Genomic DNA, 21197 nt, shown 5'->3' with positions numbered 1-21197 from the left:
AAAAAAAAAGAAAGGAAACCCTTAAGTATCTGATGATCAAACCCTAAATAAAGAAAAAATAAAAATCATAAAGAAACAAAACTAAACCATCATTAAAGCTCAGTGTATTTTTGTCAAGTAATATAAATCATAACTAAAAAAATTACAAAAACTTCTCACAAATTAAATGAATTGGACCTCCACTAAACACACAACTTCCTTCTTGTATTATCACAAAGAAATAAAGTAATTATACCCAAAAATAGTGAAGAAAAAGAATAGTTACCTGCGAGACAATGAGAATTGCTTAAATAATTTAGTGCACATCTCCTTCAACAATACATGAACCCATTGAAAAAACAAACAATTAAATCTATTGTAAATACCAAACAACATTGAAATCAAAGAGAAACAGTGATCTCATTAAAATCCAATTCCCCAACATAAGTGACATGAAAAAAAGAATAAAATAAAGTACCAAAGATGAAAAATTATACATTTAAATATTAGAAAATTAAGCAAAATAAGAACACACAATATGGAATGAGCCAAACCTACTTGCAGAAATTGGGTGAGCCACAAAGAATTCCATCTTCATAATGCCTACTAAAAATGAAAGTGTGTGCAACATTTCATTTTTTGCATTGAGACTAAAATGTAGGAAAAAATCTCTTGGCTTGTGCAATCACAGAAGACAACGAGAAGTCAGAGTTCTTGCCAAAAACACAAATGTAATTACCTTTCAAAACCAGGGCTATCCCGAAGTAAAAAAATTGTAGAGTCCATAAGTATAATTACAAGCTTGTGAGCAAAATGGAAATGGCTGAAGTCCAAAAATAAAAACCATTAACTATAGAGACGATTTTTCAAACTTCTATTGGTTGATTAATCCCATCAGAGGTTTTAGAATTGCTGGTAACTTTAGAACACTATGCTAAGGTAACTCAAAAAATTTACACAAATATCATAATTCTTGAAATGGTTCGAAGCAAAATAAATGTAGGAACCAGAAGTCAAAACAAGATATAGAACAGAAAATCAAGAATATAATTATAACAATGTATATTCCCCAACTAAAGGAAAAAGTTAGAAATAAGCAGCCACGCAACAAACATAAACAGAGGAACAAACATTTAAATTAAAAGGCAACAGAAGAGAGGAAATACAGAAGTAAACAATGAATCAATAAAAAAATTGAACTTCGAATTGATAATCAAAGACTTATGTATAAATACCATGATGTTGAAAATGTCCACAAATAAATGCAGAAGAAGTGTTGATCGTTACAAAATGAACATTGGCACTTTGATTTACATGGACTTTATCTGATCCTACCTCATTAACTTGGAGATAGATACCACTGAGTAGAAATCTTCCTCATATAGCTGTTCAGCAAGTATGTGACATGATTGGTTATACTTACTAGATTTATTAAGACAGGAATTCTTTTGTAAAAGTTTTTTTCCAGTGCATAGTTTTTTATGGGTTCCAGTTCATTAAATTTTTTACAGATTTTCGTTACCAGAAGTGTGCCTATAACAATTTGGTAGTCACCTTCGTGTATTATGTTGCCTGATAAACATGTTTTAAGCATTGATACCCTAAACAAACAAAAATCAATAACCAACAACCTATTACAAATTTACAATCAACTCATTATAAACAATCAACTAAAAAAACCTAAAAATCCAAAAGAAACAAATCTTCAACCCAAAAAATGGAAACATTTTAGGCAAAATAGATCTTAAAAACAAAAAGAAGAGTCAATTAAAAAATGAAGAAGGAAGATTTGTAGCCAAAACCATCAAGAATCAACTAAGAAAACAAATTTATTTCAAGGGGTGGCGCCGCTACTGGCTTCGATTCCACCAACTTAAGAATAGAATGGAACCCTATACACTAAAAAAAAGTTAGTTGATACATATACAAGATTTCAACCTAAAATCATCAAGAATAAATAGATAAAATGAAATGTTTCCAAAAGGAAAATTACCCTAAATCTAAGCAAATATCAAACCGACATACTTCACGTCGCCAATCACCAATTTCTGGGTAATTTTTCCACTTTTTTGGGGAAGGTTTTAGAAAACTTGGAACACGGACAGAGAGAAAAATGTCGAACACAAAACCAATAAGGCTTGAAGGAAATGGACTAAACATATATAAAAAGAGGAAAATGAAGGTTTGAGGATTCTAATTCTACATGTATAAATCTCAATATTCCACAATTTTTTTGGGTTCTTCTAAAGAATTTCGAACAAGAGACAGAAATTCTGGAAAGAAAGAGTTGGAAAAGGCTGAAGAAATAAGAGAAATGTTGCTTGTGTCTGATGAAATTTTGAAAAATGGAGAGCACAAAGACCAAAGAAGAAGGTTGCGTGTCTGAGAAGAGAAAAGCAACAATAGGAAAGCAAATAAAAAAGGCATCATTTTGGAAGGGAATTTAATCACTATTGCATGTCTAGTAAACTATTCATTGAATTTTTTTTATATAGTAGGGAAAAAAAATTGGGAAGAAAGAGAAAGATGGGCTTTGTTGAAGTGGACAACACGTTTTGACCAAGATGACACCATATTTGTATCGTAAAATGGGATTTGGTTACTACTGCATCTACAATGACCCTTCATTGCCCTTTTTATTTAAGGTTAAATATGATTTAGCCCACCTCAACAGATGGCAATTAAATTTTGCTAGTAACTTTAGTTTAGTACCATTAAGTGGGAAGATTACACGAAATAATCACAAAGATTACACGAAATAATCATATTACATGAAAAATATAGCTTAAAAAAGAGAGTGAGAGTACCTTCTGAAGTTGAATGATGAAGATTGTGCTTCCATTTTTCCTTTTAGGCTTGGGCCGTCTAAAGTTAGGGAATGAACCTAATAGCCTGTTGGTGCTCTATAAACTCACTCAGACAGAATGAACCGATAAAGACCAGAGACTGCAACTAAGGTTGGAGACTTAGTTTGCACTTTTCACTTTTCTTGCACTCCGAAATGGGATGAGGGTTGGAAACGTTGTAATTGCAGTGAACAATATTACAATCATAATTATAAATGAATAATGTGAAAGCAACACTCCCATCACAAAAGAACGAGAAAAGGAAGAACACTTAATTGAATGTAACGGGCATAAATCATCTCATGGAATCGAACAAGAAATTAAAAAATGCAAAATGAGACCCTCAATTAACAATGTGTCTACAGTGGTCAGAATCAAGAAACAATATGATAAAACTCATAACAAATTCAACTCGATGCACAAATATTCCAGAGAATTAAGGATTGAAATCAAGAATCAAATGTATTAGGAAAACAACAAAAAAAGCTACCAGAGTATACGAGCAAATTCCAACATCAATATCAATGATGAAAAGTAGAACAACAAAACGTAGAAAAAACATTAGAGAAAATAAGTTAGCCAGAATACAATTGTTGCTTGATGTCTTGAGAAATTTGGAAAGGCCATAATTTCATAAACATAATAATCTTTCAAAACATAACAAAACAACTATAAATTTTCGTACATGTCAATATTTATTTCAGCAGCTTGGAAATGCAAAACCAGATCACTATGAAGCATTAAAACCATAAATCCTGATTAAGAAACCTGCAATCTATGTTCCATCATACATATCAAACAATAAATATAATTGACCAATTCAATATGATAAGAACTTGGTTTTGAAAAGAAAGTTACTGTCATCTGCACTCTCAACCATGAAAAGGCTAACATAACATTTATATATCTTAAGATCCAAATGCACAGATTCTGATCTAAAATTTCAAAGACAATTTAATAATAATTTGCAGGTCAGTAACAATAAAAAGCAAACAAATCAAATCCATCAAAAATCTTGAATACTTGAGTAGCAACAAGCCCACACATGTGAACTATGTCGCAGAGCAAAAGCGCACCGCATTTGTCCGCAATCTCCATGAACCTTTTGTAGTCCAAGTCTCTGGTATAAGCACTTCCTCCACAGATGTGCAATTTAGGCCAGAATCCATGGCCTTCCCCCACCAACCTATCGTAATCAATGTACCCCGTCCTTGAATTCCACCTTATAAGGCAAGCTCGAAGTAATTCGATGTGGCACTGAATTTCTTCCCATCAGAAGTATAATACCCGTGTGTCAAATGCACCTAGAAGGCAAATCAAGACCCATGATCCTGTCACAAGGGGTTAAGAATTGCCATGCAGACAACAAAATTCACTGGACAGCCACTATAGGGCCGCACATTGACACTCCACTTTATGGGATCATGCAGTAGGCCTAGAGAGCATGGGAATGGGTGAGATTTTCGATCTTGTTGATGTATTCGTTTTCTCAAAGAATGCCCTTGATGCACTTACTAGTGAGTGCGCTGCCAAGAGCCTCAATGACAGCGAGGGTATTGACAGTTTTTTGACTATCAAAGATATGCAGGGCTACCACAATCTCTCTCGCTAATCTCATACACGTGCAGTTCTTGAATCTTAGCAGAAACCCAGTAAAAAAGGAGGTAAAAAACAAGGATCATACAGAGATAAAATTAAATTAATTACAGGATCTTGAACCTGCTGGTGAATTGGTATGGCTCTTGCATGAGAATGATATTCTGGTGGCAGATAATCAGCGGAGAAGAAATTCGAATACTCAGCTATCGCAAGAACTTGAGGCACTTAGTGAGTCCCTCTACCAGTCGCACATTTCAGCTATTGTCCGAGGAACTACCTCTCTTGTATTTCCAAGAAGTGTGATCCCGCCTATCTCCTCCACCGATGAAATTGAAACGGAAAAATTTGAGAGGCTAAACCGAAAACCAAGATCGAGGCACATGTCCCTGTCCCCTCCGCGTTCTCTGCCAAAGCTTGATGAGGAAGAAGAGCAGAGAGAGCGAAGTACGGTTTCAACTAAGATAGAGACAAAGAAGTTGGTTGATGAATCAGCTACATCAGAGAAGAAAGGAATATGGAAATGGAAGCCAATTAGAGTACTCTTCCATATTGGTATGCAGAAGCTTAGTTATTTGTTCTCAGTAGAAGTTGTCACAGTTCATGATCTTCCAGCTTCTATGAATGGCCTTTGCTTATCTGTTTGTGTTAGGGAGAAAGAAAGCAAGGACGGAGCAGTTCAGACAATGCCATCAAGGGTTTCTCAAAGAGAAGCTGGTTTTGAAGAGACTGTTCATAAGGTGCCGTGTTTACTTCACCCCAGAAAGTGGAAAGCGCATAAGTTCGAACCACATCCATTTCTATATATATATGATTGCAGTTGATGCTGAAGAACTTGATTTTGGAAGAAGTTCTACAGATTTAAGTCACTTAATTCAGGAATCCATTGAGAAGAGCTTTGAAGGTGCAAGAATTCAACAATGGGATACAGCCTTCAATCTCTCACCTAAGGCTAAGGGGGATGAACTTGTTCTGAAATTGGAGTTCCAGATTATGGAGAAAGATGGAGGTATTGGATTTTATAATCAGTCTGACAGCCAGAAGTCGGGTAAAAATAGGAATAACTCACCTTCTGTTGCTCGAAGACACTCAAAATCATCCTTTAGTGTTCCAAGTCCAAGACCGACTAGCCGAGCAGAAGCTTGGACTCCTTCACAGAAAGAGTCACATCAGATATTTAAGGAATTGTTGATCTGAATCTTGGTGAACTGGCTCCAGCACCTTCAACTTCCCAGCTCCTGTAGTAGAAGACCGAGGAAGAAAAGGCGAAAATGGAGAACCTCGATCTCCCAGACTTTGAAGTGGTGGATAAAGGAGTTGAAATCCAAGATGAAGATGAAGATGAAGATGAAGATGAAGGAAAAACAGCAGAAAACTCTGATAAAAGATCCATCTCAAGCGAGGTTGTCAAGGAAATTGTTCACAATCAATTCCACCTGACAAGATTGACAGAGCTTGATTCAAATGCTCAGCAGATAAAAGCTCTTGAATCCATGATGGGGGAGGAAAAAGCAGACAAAACAGATGAAGAAACGGCATCCCAAATATCAGATGCAGACGAAGAAATCATAACTAGAGAATTTCTACAAATGCTGGAGGGCGTTGAAGCTAGTAAGTTCAAGATTGATCCTGAAATCCTTACTCCAAAGGTGGAAAGCAATGAAAATAAAGAAGAGACCGAGTCCACATCTTCCTACCAGATCTCGGGAATGGATTGGGCTGCCTAATCCAAACACTTAATGGAGGGCAATCGGCAGCTATGAATCCTCTGGATACTGCAATTGCACAGAAAGACAAACCAAAACTCGCAATGCAGTTGTCCAAGCCATTCATTCTCCAATCATATAAGAACAGATTTAAGTTATTCCAGGAGATGGCAGCTATTGGCCTTGAAGAACTTAGTTCTCAGATCTTATCATTGATGCCATTGGATGAACTCATTGGTAAAACATCAGAGAAGATAGGTTTTGAAGGCATTGCTTCAGCAATTATCCATGGAAGGAACAAAGAAAGTGCTGCTCGCACTTTTACTGCTGTAAAATCCATGGTAACTGCAATGAACAGCGGTAGAGAGGAAAGAATTTCAACCAGAATATGGAATGTGAGTGAAGCCCCTCTGACAATTGATGACATTTTGGCTTTCTCAATGCAAAAGATTGAAGTTATGGCAATAGACGCTCTAAAAATTCAGACTGGTAAGGCTGAAGAAGATGCCCCATTTGATGTATCTCCAATTGATGCGAAAACCATTGGAGTTAATGTAAAAGTATATAATCACCCATTGGCTTCAGCAGTTCCCACTGAGGATCGGATAAGGGTTAGCAGCACAAAATGTCCTGATGATGCTTCAGACCCACCAGCTTTAACATTGTCAGTGGTTGTCCAACTATGCAATGCAATGAGGCAGTACGAGGCTGTTTGTGGCCCTATCGTAGCATTGATTCATGCAATGCAGTTTACGATAAGACTGATAGTTACGATGAGGAGACAAAATATGAAGTATCAAGTTTACGTGTTAGGGGCTTAAGAGTGAGAACTCCAGGAAGAAAAAAATGTATGGGACACTGAAAAGCAAATACTAACTGCATTGCTGTGGCTGGTAGCAGATGGAAAGGGGAAGGCAGGTAAAAAGGGTAAATGCCTTGAGCCAAAGGGGCCGAACATCCTGTGGTGCATTTACTCATATGTATTGGCAGACATGTGGCTAAAACCTACAAGGAATCCAGATGTCAAATTCACCAAGTGAAGTGAATATCAAAATTTTTATTTTGCCACAAAACAAACCAAGTAATTTCATTCTTGCAGGTAATAAAGCAGAGGAAAAAGGAAAAGATAAATCCTTATCAGCATTCTGTCTCATTACCAACAACAACAATTATCGGAAACAATAAATGCATTCATATATAAGATTAGATGGGTTTTTCAAAGCATTGTTCAATTTTTCATGAATATTAAAAATAATAATAATAAATAAATAAATAAATATTTATTTTACAACTTATGAATTAAGTCTTAACCTCGAAGAATGCTAATAAAATTTAACTCAACTTGAAGAAGAGAACTTCATGTACTGGACTACCAGTAATCCCCACAAGAACAAGAACCATCCTTGAAGTGATGGAACCTATTTGCATCCCTTATGATAAGTTCCCTTGAAGTAACAAAGGATATCAACTTCATCACCAAATGACAATCCTGGCATATTCGTAGGTTCTTCATTATATAAATAGGCATCCAAGATGGCAAAGTCATCAACCCAAAAGCCATTGCAAGCTTCTCGCTGTGGCAGCTCCTTGGCCTCTCAGAATACTTTTCATAGATGTATTTTCCTGTATTCTCTACCATTTCCATAATCTTCTCCAACATTCTGTAGACATCCTTGATTTGAGGGTGGCCGGTGTCATCTACAGTGAACACATGCACCCTGTTGTCAACCTCAATCCAGCTGCAGCCTGGATTTTTCCTTATTCCTTTCTCTCTCATTATTTTTCTCATATCCAAAACACCTTCTAACTTTCCAGAGTCAGAATAAAGGTTGGCCAGAAGGACATAGCTTCCAGAATCGGCCACATCTATGTTTATTAAATTTGACACTGCAACTTCTGCTAATTCAGTGTTTCCGTGGATGCGACATCCACCAAGCAGAGCTCCCCAAACAGCAGCATTTGGTTCCAGCTGCATTTCCTTGATCAAATTTATGGCCTGCTCCAGCAAACCTGCTCGTGCAAGAAGATCTACCATACAGACATAGTGCTCACATGTTGGAGAGATACCATGACCTTTGGTCATCAAATTAAAATAATAATGACCTTCAGGTACGAGTCCAGAATAGCTGCAACCTGATAGAACGGACACGTAGCTTATATGATCAGGCGTGAATCCTAATTTTAACATTTCTTCGAAAATCTCGATCACTTTCCTACCTTGACCACTCTGAGCATAACCAGACATCATAGCATTCCAAGTAACAATATCCTTCGTAATTATAGAATCGAAAACCTTTTGTGCATCTTCAATTCGTCCACACCTTGAATACATAGTGACGACACTATTGAGAACTGTCCCATCTGAACTAAAACCATCTTTTTCAGCTTGTGCCATGATTTGGTTTCCAAGTTTCATCACTGCCAAATAAGAGCAGCCGCTGAGTGAAGTTGCATAAGTAATCCAATCTGGTTTAACTCGTCTTCTAAGCATGATAATATAAAGTTTGAGACCCTCTTCCCAGAAGCCATTTTGCATATATGTGCCTAACATTGAATTCCAAGTTATAACATTACGTTCAGGCATTTTATCAAAATGTTCTCTTGCTTTTTTGACATTTCCATCCTGGGAAAATGCAGTAATTATAGCTGTCCAAGATATAATATCCTTGACTGGCATAAACTCAAAAGCACGGTTTGCATTTGGAACATTTCCACACTTTGCATACATTGTGACAAGAGCATTTCCCACGGGCACAGAGGATTGCACTCCTATCTTTATTACATATGCATGGATCTGTTCCCCAAGAGATTTATCTTTTAAACTTGAACAAACTCCAATAACAGTAGCAACAGTAAATTCATCTGGTGCCATCGGAACATCCCTCATCTTTTTGAATATCTCCAGAGCTTCCTCTCCACAACCAAATTGAGCAACTCCCCCAATTAAAGAAGTCCATGAAACCTCATTCGGCTCTTTTAAGTCACTAAAAACCCGCTTTGCATATTCCAGCCATCCACATTTTGCATACATATCAATCAAACCGCTGCCAATATAGACATCAAGATTTGGCACCATCCGAAGAACTCGAGCATGTAAGTGAGTACCCCATGACAAATCACTGGTGCTCGTGCATGCACTAAGAACAGAAGCATAGGTCATTGAGTTTGGTACAAAACCTTGATTGCACATTTGAACAAACATACTTAGTGTCTGCTTTCCAATCCCATGTTGAGATAGGACAGAAATCATGGTATTCCAGGAAACAACATCGCGCTCAGGCATTTGATTAAACAAATCAAGAGCCATTTGGATACCATGAAATTTGGAATACCCATGAATCATGCTATTCCAGCAAAATAAATTAGGACCAGATATCCTAGAAAACACTCTCTCAGCACAGTCCAATTCACCTGATTTTATATACATATCAATTATGGATGAACTGATTGATTTACCTTTCCGAAATTCAAACTTCGCAGCTAAACCATGAAGCTGAAAAGCAAGCTTCACATACCCGAGACTTGCACAAGCCTTCATTGCACAAGAAAAAGAAAACAAATCCGGAATACAACGGCGATCCTTTATCATTGAGACAAACACTTTTATCGTATCTCTGACCTTCCCATTATTAAAGTAACCTGACATCATCGAGTTCCACGAAATAGAGTCTTTCTCAGGCATTTCATCAAGCAGCTTTTCTGCTTCTTTCATCAAACCAGAATCTGCCAGCCCATTAATCATTGTATTCCAACTAAATACATTTCGAAATTCAGTTTCTGAAAAAACTTTCACAGAATCACTGACTATTCCAATCCTCGAGTACGAGTTGATCAGATGGTTTTGAAGAAATGTCGAAGAATAAAGACCAGAGACAACGATCTGAGCATGGATTTTTTGAGTAACAAATATTGATTTTTGAGAAGCAGAAGTTTTGAGGGCCTCATAGTACCTCTGGGACAAATCCACATAGGAACTTTGTGAAAGGGGATTGCTTTGACATATGAAGTTTTGCTGGGTCGATATAAAGCGAATGATGGGATATCGGACATAGGACATGATGGGAAACGAAAGGACATCAGTATGCATAAGGACTGGATTAAAATATAGGCATGACATAATAGGAAAGCAACAATTTTCTTTAAGAAATACGGAAACGCAAAATCCTGATTGCTTTCAACAGGTACACAGCAGCAACAATTATCACATACCATATTCATCCAGGGAAATGAAAAGATGCACGTTTAGTCAGCCAAAAGCCCTGAATCAAGAATGAAGCCACGTGTCAGTTTGCTAGAATGCGTCCTATCCTAATTGTCATTCAAAGAAACACGTTTTATTTCTCAAATACAACAAATATAGAATTTATGGTCATACAACATGCTAATCAATTTGTTACTTGGTCCCCTCTAAATTCAGCTTCATGAAACAATATTTAAGTCATTTAATAAGACCAAGAACAATACAGAGACAGGTATTAGACTAATATAGTTGGTCACTTCAAACCTTCATTTCCCCTTTGAATACTGAAGTTTTAAAGGGTGATAATAAATGTGAAAAAATTACCGCAATCAACATAATAAAAGCTACTGACTGTACCAAAAGAACAAGCGCAAGAATTCACCTTATGGATTTTCTTTTCGTCCAACCTATTCATTTCCAACAAATTATTCTTTCATTCATTGTCAATATCTTTTCACATTCACATTACACCCATAATCTCACACAACGCACAGCTTGTCTAATTTGAAATGAAAAGGAACACCTAAAAACATTTTATTTCTTAAATTCATCTCTCCCTGTAAATATCTCTCTACCTTCTGGTACCCCCACTTAAATATTTTTGACCCATTTGTCAATATCCATGCCAATGAAGAACATAAAGTTCAAACAGCACCTCCTACGAATAAATGCAACGGACTTAAAAACTCAATTTGTTTATTAGAATGGCAGTTAAATTAACAACAGAGACGTACATGTTTGTTAAATAAATCGGCAGTCGTTTTTCCATATGATTCTCTCTTATCCTCTATTTTGCTTTTCTCTCCTTTAAATTACCAAAAAGAAATCAAACCAACAGACAGTCATAAGGATTACATCAAACATGGTGTCTGATTAGACAGATGGGAAAGTATTAAGGAAGTAGTAGTTAAAATCTTATCTACAATATTATCCAGTTCTGTCTAGCATTGCACACCAAACATGCCCCATATATTTACAAGGATTACACATAGTAACTTAAAAAGTTAAAGCACGCAAATGCCTTTTCTTCTACATCCGGGCAGGGGGGCTATCCCTCCCCATAGCATCACCAAACATTGCACTAAGATAGTATTTCACCAGGTGAGTAATAACATGAACCAAAAGAGGAGTATGCAAAAGAACTGGATTAAAATGGTTTGCATCTATCGAAATCTCTCAAAATTTTGGCATAACATATTAGGAAAGTAATGTCCATCAGTTAATTACTCTGTCCCCTCTAAATTGAGCTTCATAAATCAATATTTGAGGCTTTTAATAAGAACTAGAGCAACAATGGAGAGACAGCTAATAGACTGATATAGTTGGTTCACAAACCATCCTTTTCTCCTCAAATACTGAACTTTAAGAGGTGCTCAATGAATGTAAAACTGATGAACGAGGGAGTTAGATTCTTTAACACCCAATTCTTAAGCACAATTTATAGGACACCATAAAACACATTAAAAATGTTACCGAATCTGAATATTCGCAAACAACAATACAAGAATTCACCATATGGATTTTATTTCTGCCCAGCCTATTCATTTTCAACACAAGTTTCTCTACATTCATATTCTTTGTTGTTATCTTTTCACCTTCAAATTGCACTCATAATCCCACACAGTCTAACTCAGCTATTATCATTTCAATTGAACAGAAACATTTGTCAAATTGCCATATCTTACGTTTGTCTATTCCTGTAAATATCTCATCCTCTCTTAGCCCTTCCATCTCCACATAACTGTTTTTCCCACATAATTCAATATCCATGTTAATGAAGAACGCATAACTCCCAAGTCCCAACCACATATTTACCAACAAACAATTTTTGCATGCAAAAGATTTAAAAGCCTTTTTTTGGCTCGAATAGCAGTTAAATTAATAATTCAAAATTATACATTTTTTCAAGAAATCAACAGTCATTTCTCTATTATCAGCTATTTCCCTCTTCCATTCCTTAAATACCATAGAGAAATTAAACAAACAGGCAGTGATGCACAGCGGTTACAGCAACATAAATATCAATAATGGCAAACCTCAAAACATAATTCCAACTCTAACTTAAAGCAAAGCGAAATCAATGGAACTGATTAATGCAAACAGATAAAGAAAGGAAATGCACTTTGAATCTACTAGGAAGAAGAATTGTGGGAGTTAAAATCAGACGGTTTCTTGGGTGAAATATAACCGGGAGGAGAGTAACCTAGGGCAGTCGTGGCTCCAGGAAGCACACCGTATTTCGCCAGCTTCATAACCAGAGGCTCTCCGTTCAGAACCCCCAAGATACTTCCACTTCCCAAATTGTTACCTTCTGCCAGTCAGCTCTGAGAAATATTGCAAAAACTCCTCCATGCCAGCATTGCTGACCTGCTCTGGGAGCCTCCCATAATCGGATTGCGAATTCTAAATTTTCTGATAGTCGAGTTTTTCAAGGTAGAAAATTTCAGCTTTACAAGCTTACCTCGCCAAAAATGCTTTTGAGAATTTTGGTTGCTCTTTCCAGGGTGAGCCGTCGAAAACGGTTGTGTGGGTTTTAGCATTTGGGTCACTGGGGGGTTTGAGAGGGTGAGGTCAATTTAGGAAAAACTGAGATTTTTAATGATTTTTTGAGATTTAAAAAGTTTAGCGTTATTCAATTGAAATTTTTTAAAAGTAATAATGTATTCAGTTGAGACTTTTATAGATTTTTAAAAAATCTTTAAAAATTACGGTGTATTCATTTAAAACTTTTTAGAAGTTTCTATAAATTTTAAGGTATTCAAATTTTAATGACCTCCAAAAACTTTTATAAAAGTTTCTGGAGTACTAATTTTTAAGTAGAAAGTTCTCATATAAAATCTTTAAAATTTGTCTTTCATTAATCACGAGATTTTTGGAGACTTTCACAAAAAAAAAATTTTTTGCAATCTTTCTTTTCTTTAACCTTCTATGGACACGCATAATTAAAATTAATTTTTTTTTATATATATATATATATATATATATATATATATATATATTATCTTTCTTTCATTATATTTTTATAGAATTAAAATTTATTTATTTATATTGATTATATTCCATTTATCTTTCTTTCTCTCTTATTATTTATCTCTATTTTCTATGAAAAATTTAAATTGTATTCTTGTAGCTTTTTCTTTTCTTTTTAGTTTTTTTTTGTGAAAAATATCTATTTTTTTTATTAAATTATAAAATTTTATATGAAAAATTTATATATATATATAACTGTTACTTATTTAATAAAGGTCTTAAATTTTTATTTTTTTTCAATTTTTTTATTATATAGGAAGAAGAAGGATAAGGAAAAAGAGAATTGTGAGAACTAACCTATTTGAAAATATCACACCAAATCTACATGAATTCTATTTCAATAAAAGTCTTCAAATGTCTTTTGAATTTCACAAAAGTCTATAAAAAATTTTAAATGAAAATTCATAGAAGTTTATGAAAGATTTCCACAAATTCTATACAAATCTATAAAAGATTCACGAAATTCACAAAAGTCATCACTTAAATTTTTTTTATCAAAGTCTTCAAAAGTCTCAATTGAATACACCCCCCTATTTTTATTTTATTGAAATTGTAAATGTTACACCCCTAACTAAATCACTTCGGAAAAACAGTCACGCCACCCCTCGAAGTGCCACGTGTTCGTCTGAAGTGGTTCCAAAGTGATGCCCACTCTTGACGATCTCAACATGGCGCGCTGCAGGGTGAAGAGTAGAACCACTGAAGTAACCGAAGTGTCCCTCAACTTCGAAGCGCTGAACACTTCGAAGCCCTCCATTGACAGATCCCCCCACCGCTACTGTCAGATATCTCCAAAGATCAATTAATGTGACATCTTCATTGGTCCATTTGATATGACGTATCGACTTTATATCAACTCAACTCAGAAGAACTAATTGCCTGCCCACTCTAAACGCGACTGATTGACGCTTATGAGCGGACGCCTCACACCGTCAGATGCATACACGTGTCTCACATCAAACAGTGCTCTACATCTATAAATACCTAATGGCAAGAGAAAGAGGTAATGAAACTCTTATTAACTTAGCTCTCCATACTAAGAAATATATATTCTCTTCCTCACTCTCTTGCATAACTTGAACATTGTGCCGAACACCCAATACTAACTTGATCGTCGGAGTGTATGCGACCGCCACCACCGCCGCTAGTTCCGGCCGTATGCTTCTGACATTGTGTTGTTCGCACGGAGGATTACGTGGAGTAGCTATCTGTTGGTCACGTTGAGGGTCCAAATCTCGAGGTCAACAGATTGACACCGTCTGTGGAAAATTTTCGTCCAAAAGTTCCACATTGTCCATCAGAAAAGCCACCGGCAAACCACCAACTTACCCTGAAAAAGGCACGTTCTTGAAAAAGAACAAAGTTAACCTACAAAATTCTTAACACCCTCGAAAAAGTAGACAAAATGAGTTATAGTAATGAAAATGCAAATTACGCAGGGCACAGGGATGCCTCTGAAGAAGAGGTAATTAGGACCAATGTCACGCATCGGAGACCCCATTACCGACGTCACCGAGGCAACAGGACAGCAGCGCTCACTAAAGGAATGACTCAAATAGCTGCTGGAATGAGGGACATTGCTGCTCAGAAAGTGGCGATGCGTGAATTCTTCATGCAGACCCGAGGTCATCAGGGTTTCTAGATGCATCAAGGGCCATATCCAGCCTAAGAAATTCTTGCGCCTCATGGCCGTGGCCAGTCGAGCCAGCGCCGGAAACACCCCCTTAAAAGAGAAGTGGGTGTTGATGTCACATTTTACGCACAGGAGAGCCAACCAACAGAACCATCGCTAGGAGAGAACTTCCCATCAGAATACGAACCACAAAGGTCTGTCAGTGTTTTCGACAGAATAGGGCAGAACCTTAGCAATAGGATCTGCTCTATGCAAAGATCAGTTTGACAAGAGCAGGAACAAGGACAAGTACCTTCTCCGCCTAGAAATAGGCGGGAGAGGAGAAACCTAATGGATTGGGGTAGTTGAGAAGAGACACCTCCACCTCCCCAAAATGAATCAAAGGGGGAGGGCTCCGAAAGGCCATGTCGCTCCTACAAAATTGATGACGATGATGACAACCTCCCATTCTCCAGAGAAATTTGAAGTTGCCGGATGCCTGCAAACTTCATGCCCCCTAAAATTTCAAAGTATAAAGGAAAGGGGACCCACAGAAACACCTGACTAAGTACATGACGCAGATGAGCCTCAGAGGAGTCTCGTCGGCACTAAAATGTAGGGCCTTCCATCTAACCCTCACCAAAACTACGAAAGTGTGGTATAGCAGATTACCACCCCTGAGCATCAAAAGTTGGCCAGACTTGAAGAGGCATTTCTAAACCGATACCTTTCACGAAGGGAAGGAAAGCTCCCAATGCAACGCCTGCAAGCTCTGAGGCAAGCTCTGGGCAAGAAGCTGAAAAGCTATCTCTCCAGATTCACTGATGAAATCACATATTGAAAGGAAGTCACTGACAAGAGGCTCTTTCAGCTTTGAAAGGTGGCCATAACATGAACACTTTGTTCTGGTGGGATCTACGTAGCAAGAATCCCACTACCTACGATGAACTGGTAGAAATGATGAGGGTAGAGATTGTCAATGAAGAGATGATTGACCACCGAAACCATACACGTAGGGACTCCCTCCAACTCAGCGACAGGTAGGTCGAAGATCGGCAGCACACCTCATCACCCAACAATGGAACCAGGCCGATCACACGGTAGCCCCTACATCCGGACAGGTGTTGGCTTCAGCCACTCTAAATGCAGTGCCAGTGCTAGCATATGAAAATTTTCTTACCGAATCAAGACCATCCGGAGGAACAAACAACAATCGAAAGAAGAAGAAGAAAAAGCGATCAAACAGGCCCCTGGAAGGGGCAAGGTTCTGCACATTTTACCAACTTTACGGGCACGACACCAACGAATGTAGGGATACTCCTCGATCCTCGAATCGGAGTAACCTGAGGAGGGAAGAATACCCCCGCACGTCCACCTCCCTGAATAGGGAAGAAAGGCGAAATAGAGGCCAATCACCCCAAAGAGAATCCAGGGACGAAGGAGAATCCAGACATAGAGATCAGGCCCCATATAGAGGCCAAGTTATCGGGGAAATTGATACAATCATCGGAGGACCTCACATCGGGGGCAACACTAGGAACGCTCAGAGGAACTACACAAGGGAAGTAAAGGATCCACCAATGATTACTTACATAGTCAATCAGACCCAAGTGACTAATAGGATGGCCTCGATCACTTTCTCTCCAGAAGATGCACAAGGAATTCACCACCCCCATTGTGATGCGTTATTGGTAAGAGTCGTAGTGGCTCGAAACGGACTCAAACGCATGCTCGTCGATAATGACAGCTCGATGAATATACTGTTCGGATCCACCTTTAATAAGATGCAAATTGAACATGGGTTGATCCCCATGATCGACCCGCTATTTAGATTTAAGGGCAACAGCATCATCCCACGAGGGTAAATTACTCTACTTCTCGAGATGGGTCAACCCCTAGTGGCCCATCACTTTATGGAGTTCCTGGTGGTGGACCACGGATCAACTTACCATGGAATATTGGGCCGACCTGCCTTGAAAGATCTTTGGGCATTTATATCCATCCATTACTTGTGTATGAAGTTCCCAACTGAGCAGGGGATTGCTACAGTACGAGGCGACCAAATGGATTCAAGGGCATGTTACCTCAACTCTCTGCAAAAATTTGAACCCCACACTGTTAATGTCATCATAACAGGTGTCACAGACGAAGCCAACATGGACATAGAAATGATCGACGTCCCTGAACAAGGGCATACCTCCGAGTAGGAGGAAGACGTCGACATGGCAGAGGCCCCTGAAGAAGGGCACCATTTTGATGAGTTGGATCCTCAAATTATCGAGTCCGAACCAAATGCGACTCCAATGGAAGAATTGGAAACTTTCCCCATTAGCCATGAAGACCCCGCTCATGTCTTGCGCATAGGAAAAGCAGTATCCCCCGAAGTGAAAGAAAAAATTATAAACTTCCTGAAAAGAAATCTGGATGTCTTCGCTTGAAAGCACAAGGACATGGTGGGAATAGACCCAAGGGTCAGTTGCCACCACCTCAATATCAACTCCTCTTGTGCCTCCACACTGGCAGAAAAGACGAGCTCTCAATTCAGAGCAATGTAAGGCGTTCAAAGAAGAAGTCGACAAACTCAGCCGTAGCGACTTTATCAGAAAAGCTATCTATTCGAAATGGATATCAAACCCGGTCCTCGTAAAGAAACCTAGTGGAAAATGGAGGGTGTGCATATCCCAAGGACATCTTCCCTCTCCTAAGGATAGACCAACTGGTGGACTCTACTACTGGACATGAGCTCCTAAGCTTCATAGATGCATACTCAAGGTACAACCAGATACCCATGTTCCAACCTGATGAGGAATCCACATCGTTCATCACAGACAAAGGTTTGTACTGCTACAAGGTGATGCCCTTCGAGTTGAAAAATGCCTGAGCTACATACCAAAAGCTGGTCAATATGATGTTTGTCGAGCTCATTGACAAAATTATGGAAGTCTACGTAGATGACATGCTTGTTAAAAGCCACCAGGCGAAAGAACACATAGGCACTTCGACCAGACCTTTCAGATTCTTAGAAAGTATAAAATGAAGTTAAATCCTCTGAAGTGCACCTTCGGGGTAGTTTCGGGTCAATTTCTAGGGTATATTGTGAACCAAAGAAGAATCGAGGAAAATCCGAAAAAGATAAAGGCCTTACTGAAAATGAGGTCACCTCAGAAGCCAAAGGAGGTCCAAAGCCTCAACGGTCGGATAGCTGCACTCAACCGCTTATTCTCCAGGGCCACTGACAAGAGCTTACCCTTCTTCAAAATCTTTAAACAAGGAAAGAAATTCCAATGGATGGATGAGTACGAGGAAGCCTTCGAAGCGCTGAAGAAGCATTTAGGAGAGGCACCCCTACTATCAAAACCTGAACCACAAGAACCACTGCTGTTGTACCTGACGATCTCAAATGAGGCTGTTAATGTAGTCCTTGTCAGAGAGGAAAACACGCATCAATTGTCGGTGTACTATATTAACAAGGCACTATTCCCAGCGGAGACACGCTACCAAGATATGGAAAAGCTTGCACTCTCCCTTCTTACAGCATCAAGGAGGTTGAGACCATACTTCGAGGCCCATTCGATTGAGGTTCTCACCAACTTCCCCTTGAAACAAGTGTTGTAGAGAACAAACGCTTCGGGCCGTTTGCTAAAATGGGCAATCGAGCTCAACTAGTTCGACCTACTATTTCGACCCCGAAACGCCATCAAGGGCCAAGCCCTCGCAGATTTCATGGTCGAGTTTACCAAAGCCCCAGAAATGGAGGTGACAATGGAATCGGTCGAGCTCCCAACATGGAACCTGTTTGCGGATGGATTGTCAAGAGAAACTGGCTCCGGAGCAGGAGTTATTTTGAAAAGCCCAGAGGGCCATAAGCTAAACTGCGTGGTCAGGTTCGACTTTAAAGCTTCGAACAACGCTGTGGAATATGAGGCCCTCTTAGCAGGTCTTAGACTAGCAAAAGAAATGCAAGTGAAAAGGCTCATAAAAAGTAGCGACTCGCAGCTTGTAGTAAGTCACGTCAACAAAAAGTTTACAGCCAAAGACAGTGGCATGGCTGTGTATTTAAAATTGGTTACGAACCTAGTCCCTCACTTCGAGTGATTTGAACTGGTTCAGGTCCCATGCCTCAAAAATACACACGCCGATGCCCTGTCCAAATTGGCCAGCAGTAAGGATTCGGAGTTGCTAAAAATTGTCTCAATTGAGCGCCTACCGAAGCCCTCCATCTCTGGAGGCGAAGAAGTACTGTGGATTGAAGGCACTCCACTTTGGATGCAACCCATCGTAGCCTACCTCAAAGATCAATCACTACCAGCCTCGAAAAGCGAGGCGAAGAAATTGAGAAAGAGAGTTGCTCACTTTGTTCTCCATGATGATGTGCTCTACAAAAGGGGCTTCACCTCGCCACTTCTCTAATGCATGGGAGGAGGAGAAGCCGTATATATTCTCAGGGAGATCCATGAGGGAGTCTGCGATAACCACTCCGGAGGAACGGCTCTAGCACACAAAGTATTTCGACAAGGCTACTTTTGACCAACCCTTAAAAGGGACTCTTGCCAGTTTGTTCAAAATGTGACAAGTGTCAACGCTTCTCAAACATTCAAAGGCAACCTTCTCAAAGCCTCTCCGTGGTCACCAACCCGTGACCATTCGCCAAGTGGGGCATAGACATTATTGGCCCGCTCCCAAAAGGAAGAGGAAACACTAATTTTGCCATTCTTGCCATTGACTACTTCACCAAGTGGGTTGAAGCTGAACCTTTGGCAAAAATCACTGAAGCGAACACCACAAAGTTCGTCTGGAAAAATATCATTTGCAGGTTCCACATTCTCCACTCTTTAGTGTCTGATAACGAGAGGCAGTTCGACAACAAAAAGATGCGAGACTTGTGTGACGAACTTAGCATAAGGAAGGACTTCTCAACACCTCATCATCTCCAAGCGAATGGGCAGATTGAGGCAGTGAACAAAACTACCAAGCATACCCTGAAAAGGAAGCTTGACACCTTGAAAGGGGCATGGGTTGATGAACTTTCCCATGTCCTTTGGGCCATTCGAACAACTAGCCGAACTGCAACAGGTAAAACACCCTTCTCCATGACCTACGAATTCGAAGCCACGAGTCTTGTCGAGGTGGGTGTCCCCTCTCATCGTCGGACACATTTTAATGAGATCAGTAACGATGAAACTCGAGTGCACGAACTTCACCTCCTTGAAGAAAGGAGGGATTCATCTCAAATAAAATTGGCTAAGTATCAAAGAAAGATGACCTGTTATTGCAACTCGAAGCCCAGAAACCAAACTTTTCGTAGGGGGGACCTCGTCCTCAGAAGGGTCATCCAATTATCAAAGTCAACTGGGTCCGGAGTGTTTGGACCGAACTAGGAAGGTCCTTATCGCATCCACAAGGAGTCCCGACCCGGCACTTATGAAATCGAAGACATGGCAGGGAAGGTACTTTCTCATCAGTGGAACATTGAACACTTGAGGAAGTACTATCAATGATGTGTATGTCCTAATCCGATCAACATTTTGTCCGGTATTGTAACATTCCATTGTCATGTTGGTTAAGCAATTGGTTCCTCGGTTCTTCAGTGCTTTACATAGGTCAGTTCTACTGTCATAGACTGGTTATTATTGGTAAGTGGAGCTTAATATTTACTTTACTCATAGATACAAACAGTTCAATATAAAAGTAAAGTAAGAAGAAGTAGCAACACTTGGGAAATTTTTAATCTCATTAATATCAAAACAAAGTACAAAATGCGGGCCGAAGTCGTTACAAGGTGTTCCTATTCTACTCTAGAGGCATCCTCAGCTCTGGTCTCCAGCTCGGTCTCTGGGACGACTTCGGTAGATTCCTCGGGGCCCTGTCGGGTCGACCTTCTATAGGCCCACCGAACTTCGTTTCTAATAAAGTCAAATTCGAAGTTGGGTGGACCTCCCTTAGGCGATCCAGCATTGCCTGGGCATTCCACGAGGCCCAGAAGTTAGCAAAATGGTCGTACAGTAGGTGCTCTTGGAAATGATCAATGAAGTTCTGCACCACTGACTTCCCCGCCACCTTCACCTCGACCTTTAGAGATTCGATCTCCTCAGCTTGGGCTCTACCTGTAGCCTCAGATCCACCTTCTCTTGGTTCGAGGCATCCAAAGCCTCAATGGCGAGCCGGTGGTGCTCATTGGCATGATCAAT

General features: G+C 39.2%; 2 protein-coding genes and 1 pseudogene across 4 annotated transcripts; 1 reads left to right on the top strand and 2 right to left on the bottom strand.

Moving 5' to 3' along the window:
- The first annotated feature begins 3711 nt into the window (after positions 1 to 3711).
- On the top strand, positions 3712 to 6996 carry LOC111409354 (protein PLASTID MOVEMENT IMPAIRED 1). Its single transcript, XM_023039412.1, is given in 4 exon segments — positions 3712 to 5151; positions 5153 to 5577; positions 5580 to 6094; positions 6097 to 6996. Coding segments are annotated over 4 exon segments (2139 nt in total). The 5' UTR covers positions 3712 to 4804; the 3' UTR covers positions 6949 to 6996.
- Positions 3775 to 4461, bottom strand: LOC111409355 (annotated as a pseudogene).
- Positions 6997 to 7030: 34 nt separating the features above from the next.
- Positions 7031 to 12925, bottom strand: LOC111409353 (pentatricopeptide repeat-containing protein At2g13600-like). Of its 3 annotated transcripts, none has more exons than XM_023039411.1 (3): positions 12571 to 12925; positions 7470 to 10386; positions 7031 to 7132 (listed from the first exon to the last, which is right to left on the bottom strand). In XM_023039411.1, exon 2 carries the CDS (start codon positions 10242 to 10244, stop codon positions 7497 to 7499), a length of 2748 nt encoding a protein of 915 aa, XP_022895179.1. In that variant the 5' UTR covers positions 10245 to 10386; positions 12571 to 12925; the 3' UTR covers positions 7031 to 7132; positions 7470 to 7496. The 3 variants fall into 3 exon arrangements, 1 of the variants encoding a protein (XP_022895179.1); XR_002705496.1 differs by having other exon boundaries at positions 7047 to 7132; positions 7439 to 10386; positions 12490 to 12925; XR_002705495.1 differs by having other exon boundaries at positions 7047 to 7132; positions 7439 to 10386.
- Between the last annotated feature and the right edge of the window lie 8272 nt (positions 12926 to 21197).

This window comes from Olea europaea, chromosome 14, assembly GCF_002742605.1.
Source record: "Olea europaea var. sylvestris chromosome 14, O_europaea_v1, whole genome shotgun sequence".
Taxonomy (NCBI): domain Eukaryota; kingdom Viridiplantae; phylum Streptophyta; class Magnoliopsida; order Lamiales; family Oleaceae; genus Olea; species Olea europaea.
Note: the sequence above shows the minus strand (reverse complement) of the source record. Positions and strands in the feature narration are given on the sequence as shown.

Coding starts and splice junctions, on each gene's coding strand:
- LOC111409353 (XM_023039411.1), bottom strand. CDS start 10,244: ATGTCATGCCTATATTTTAATCCAGTCCTTATGCATACTGATGTCCTT.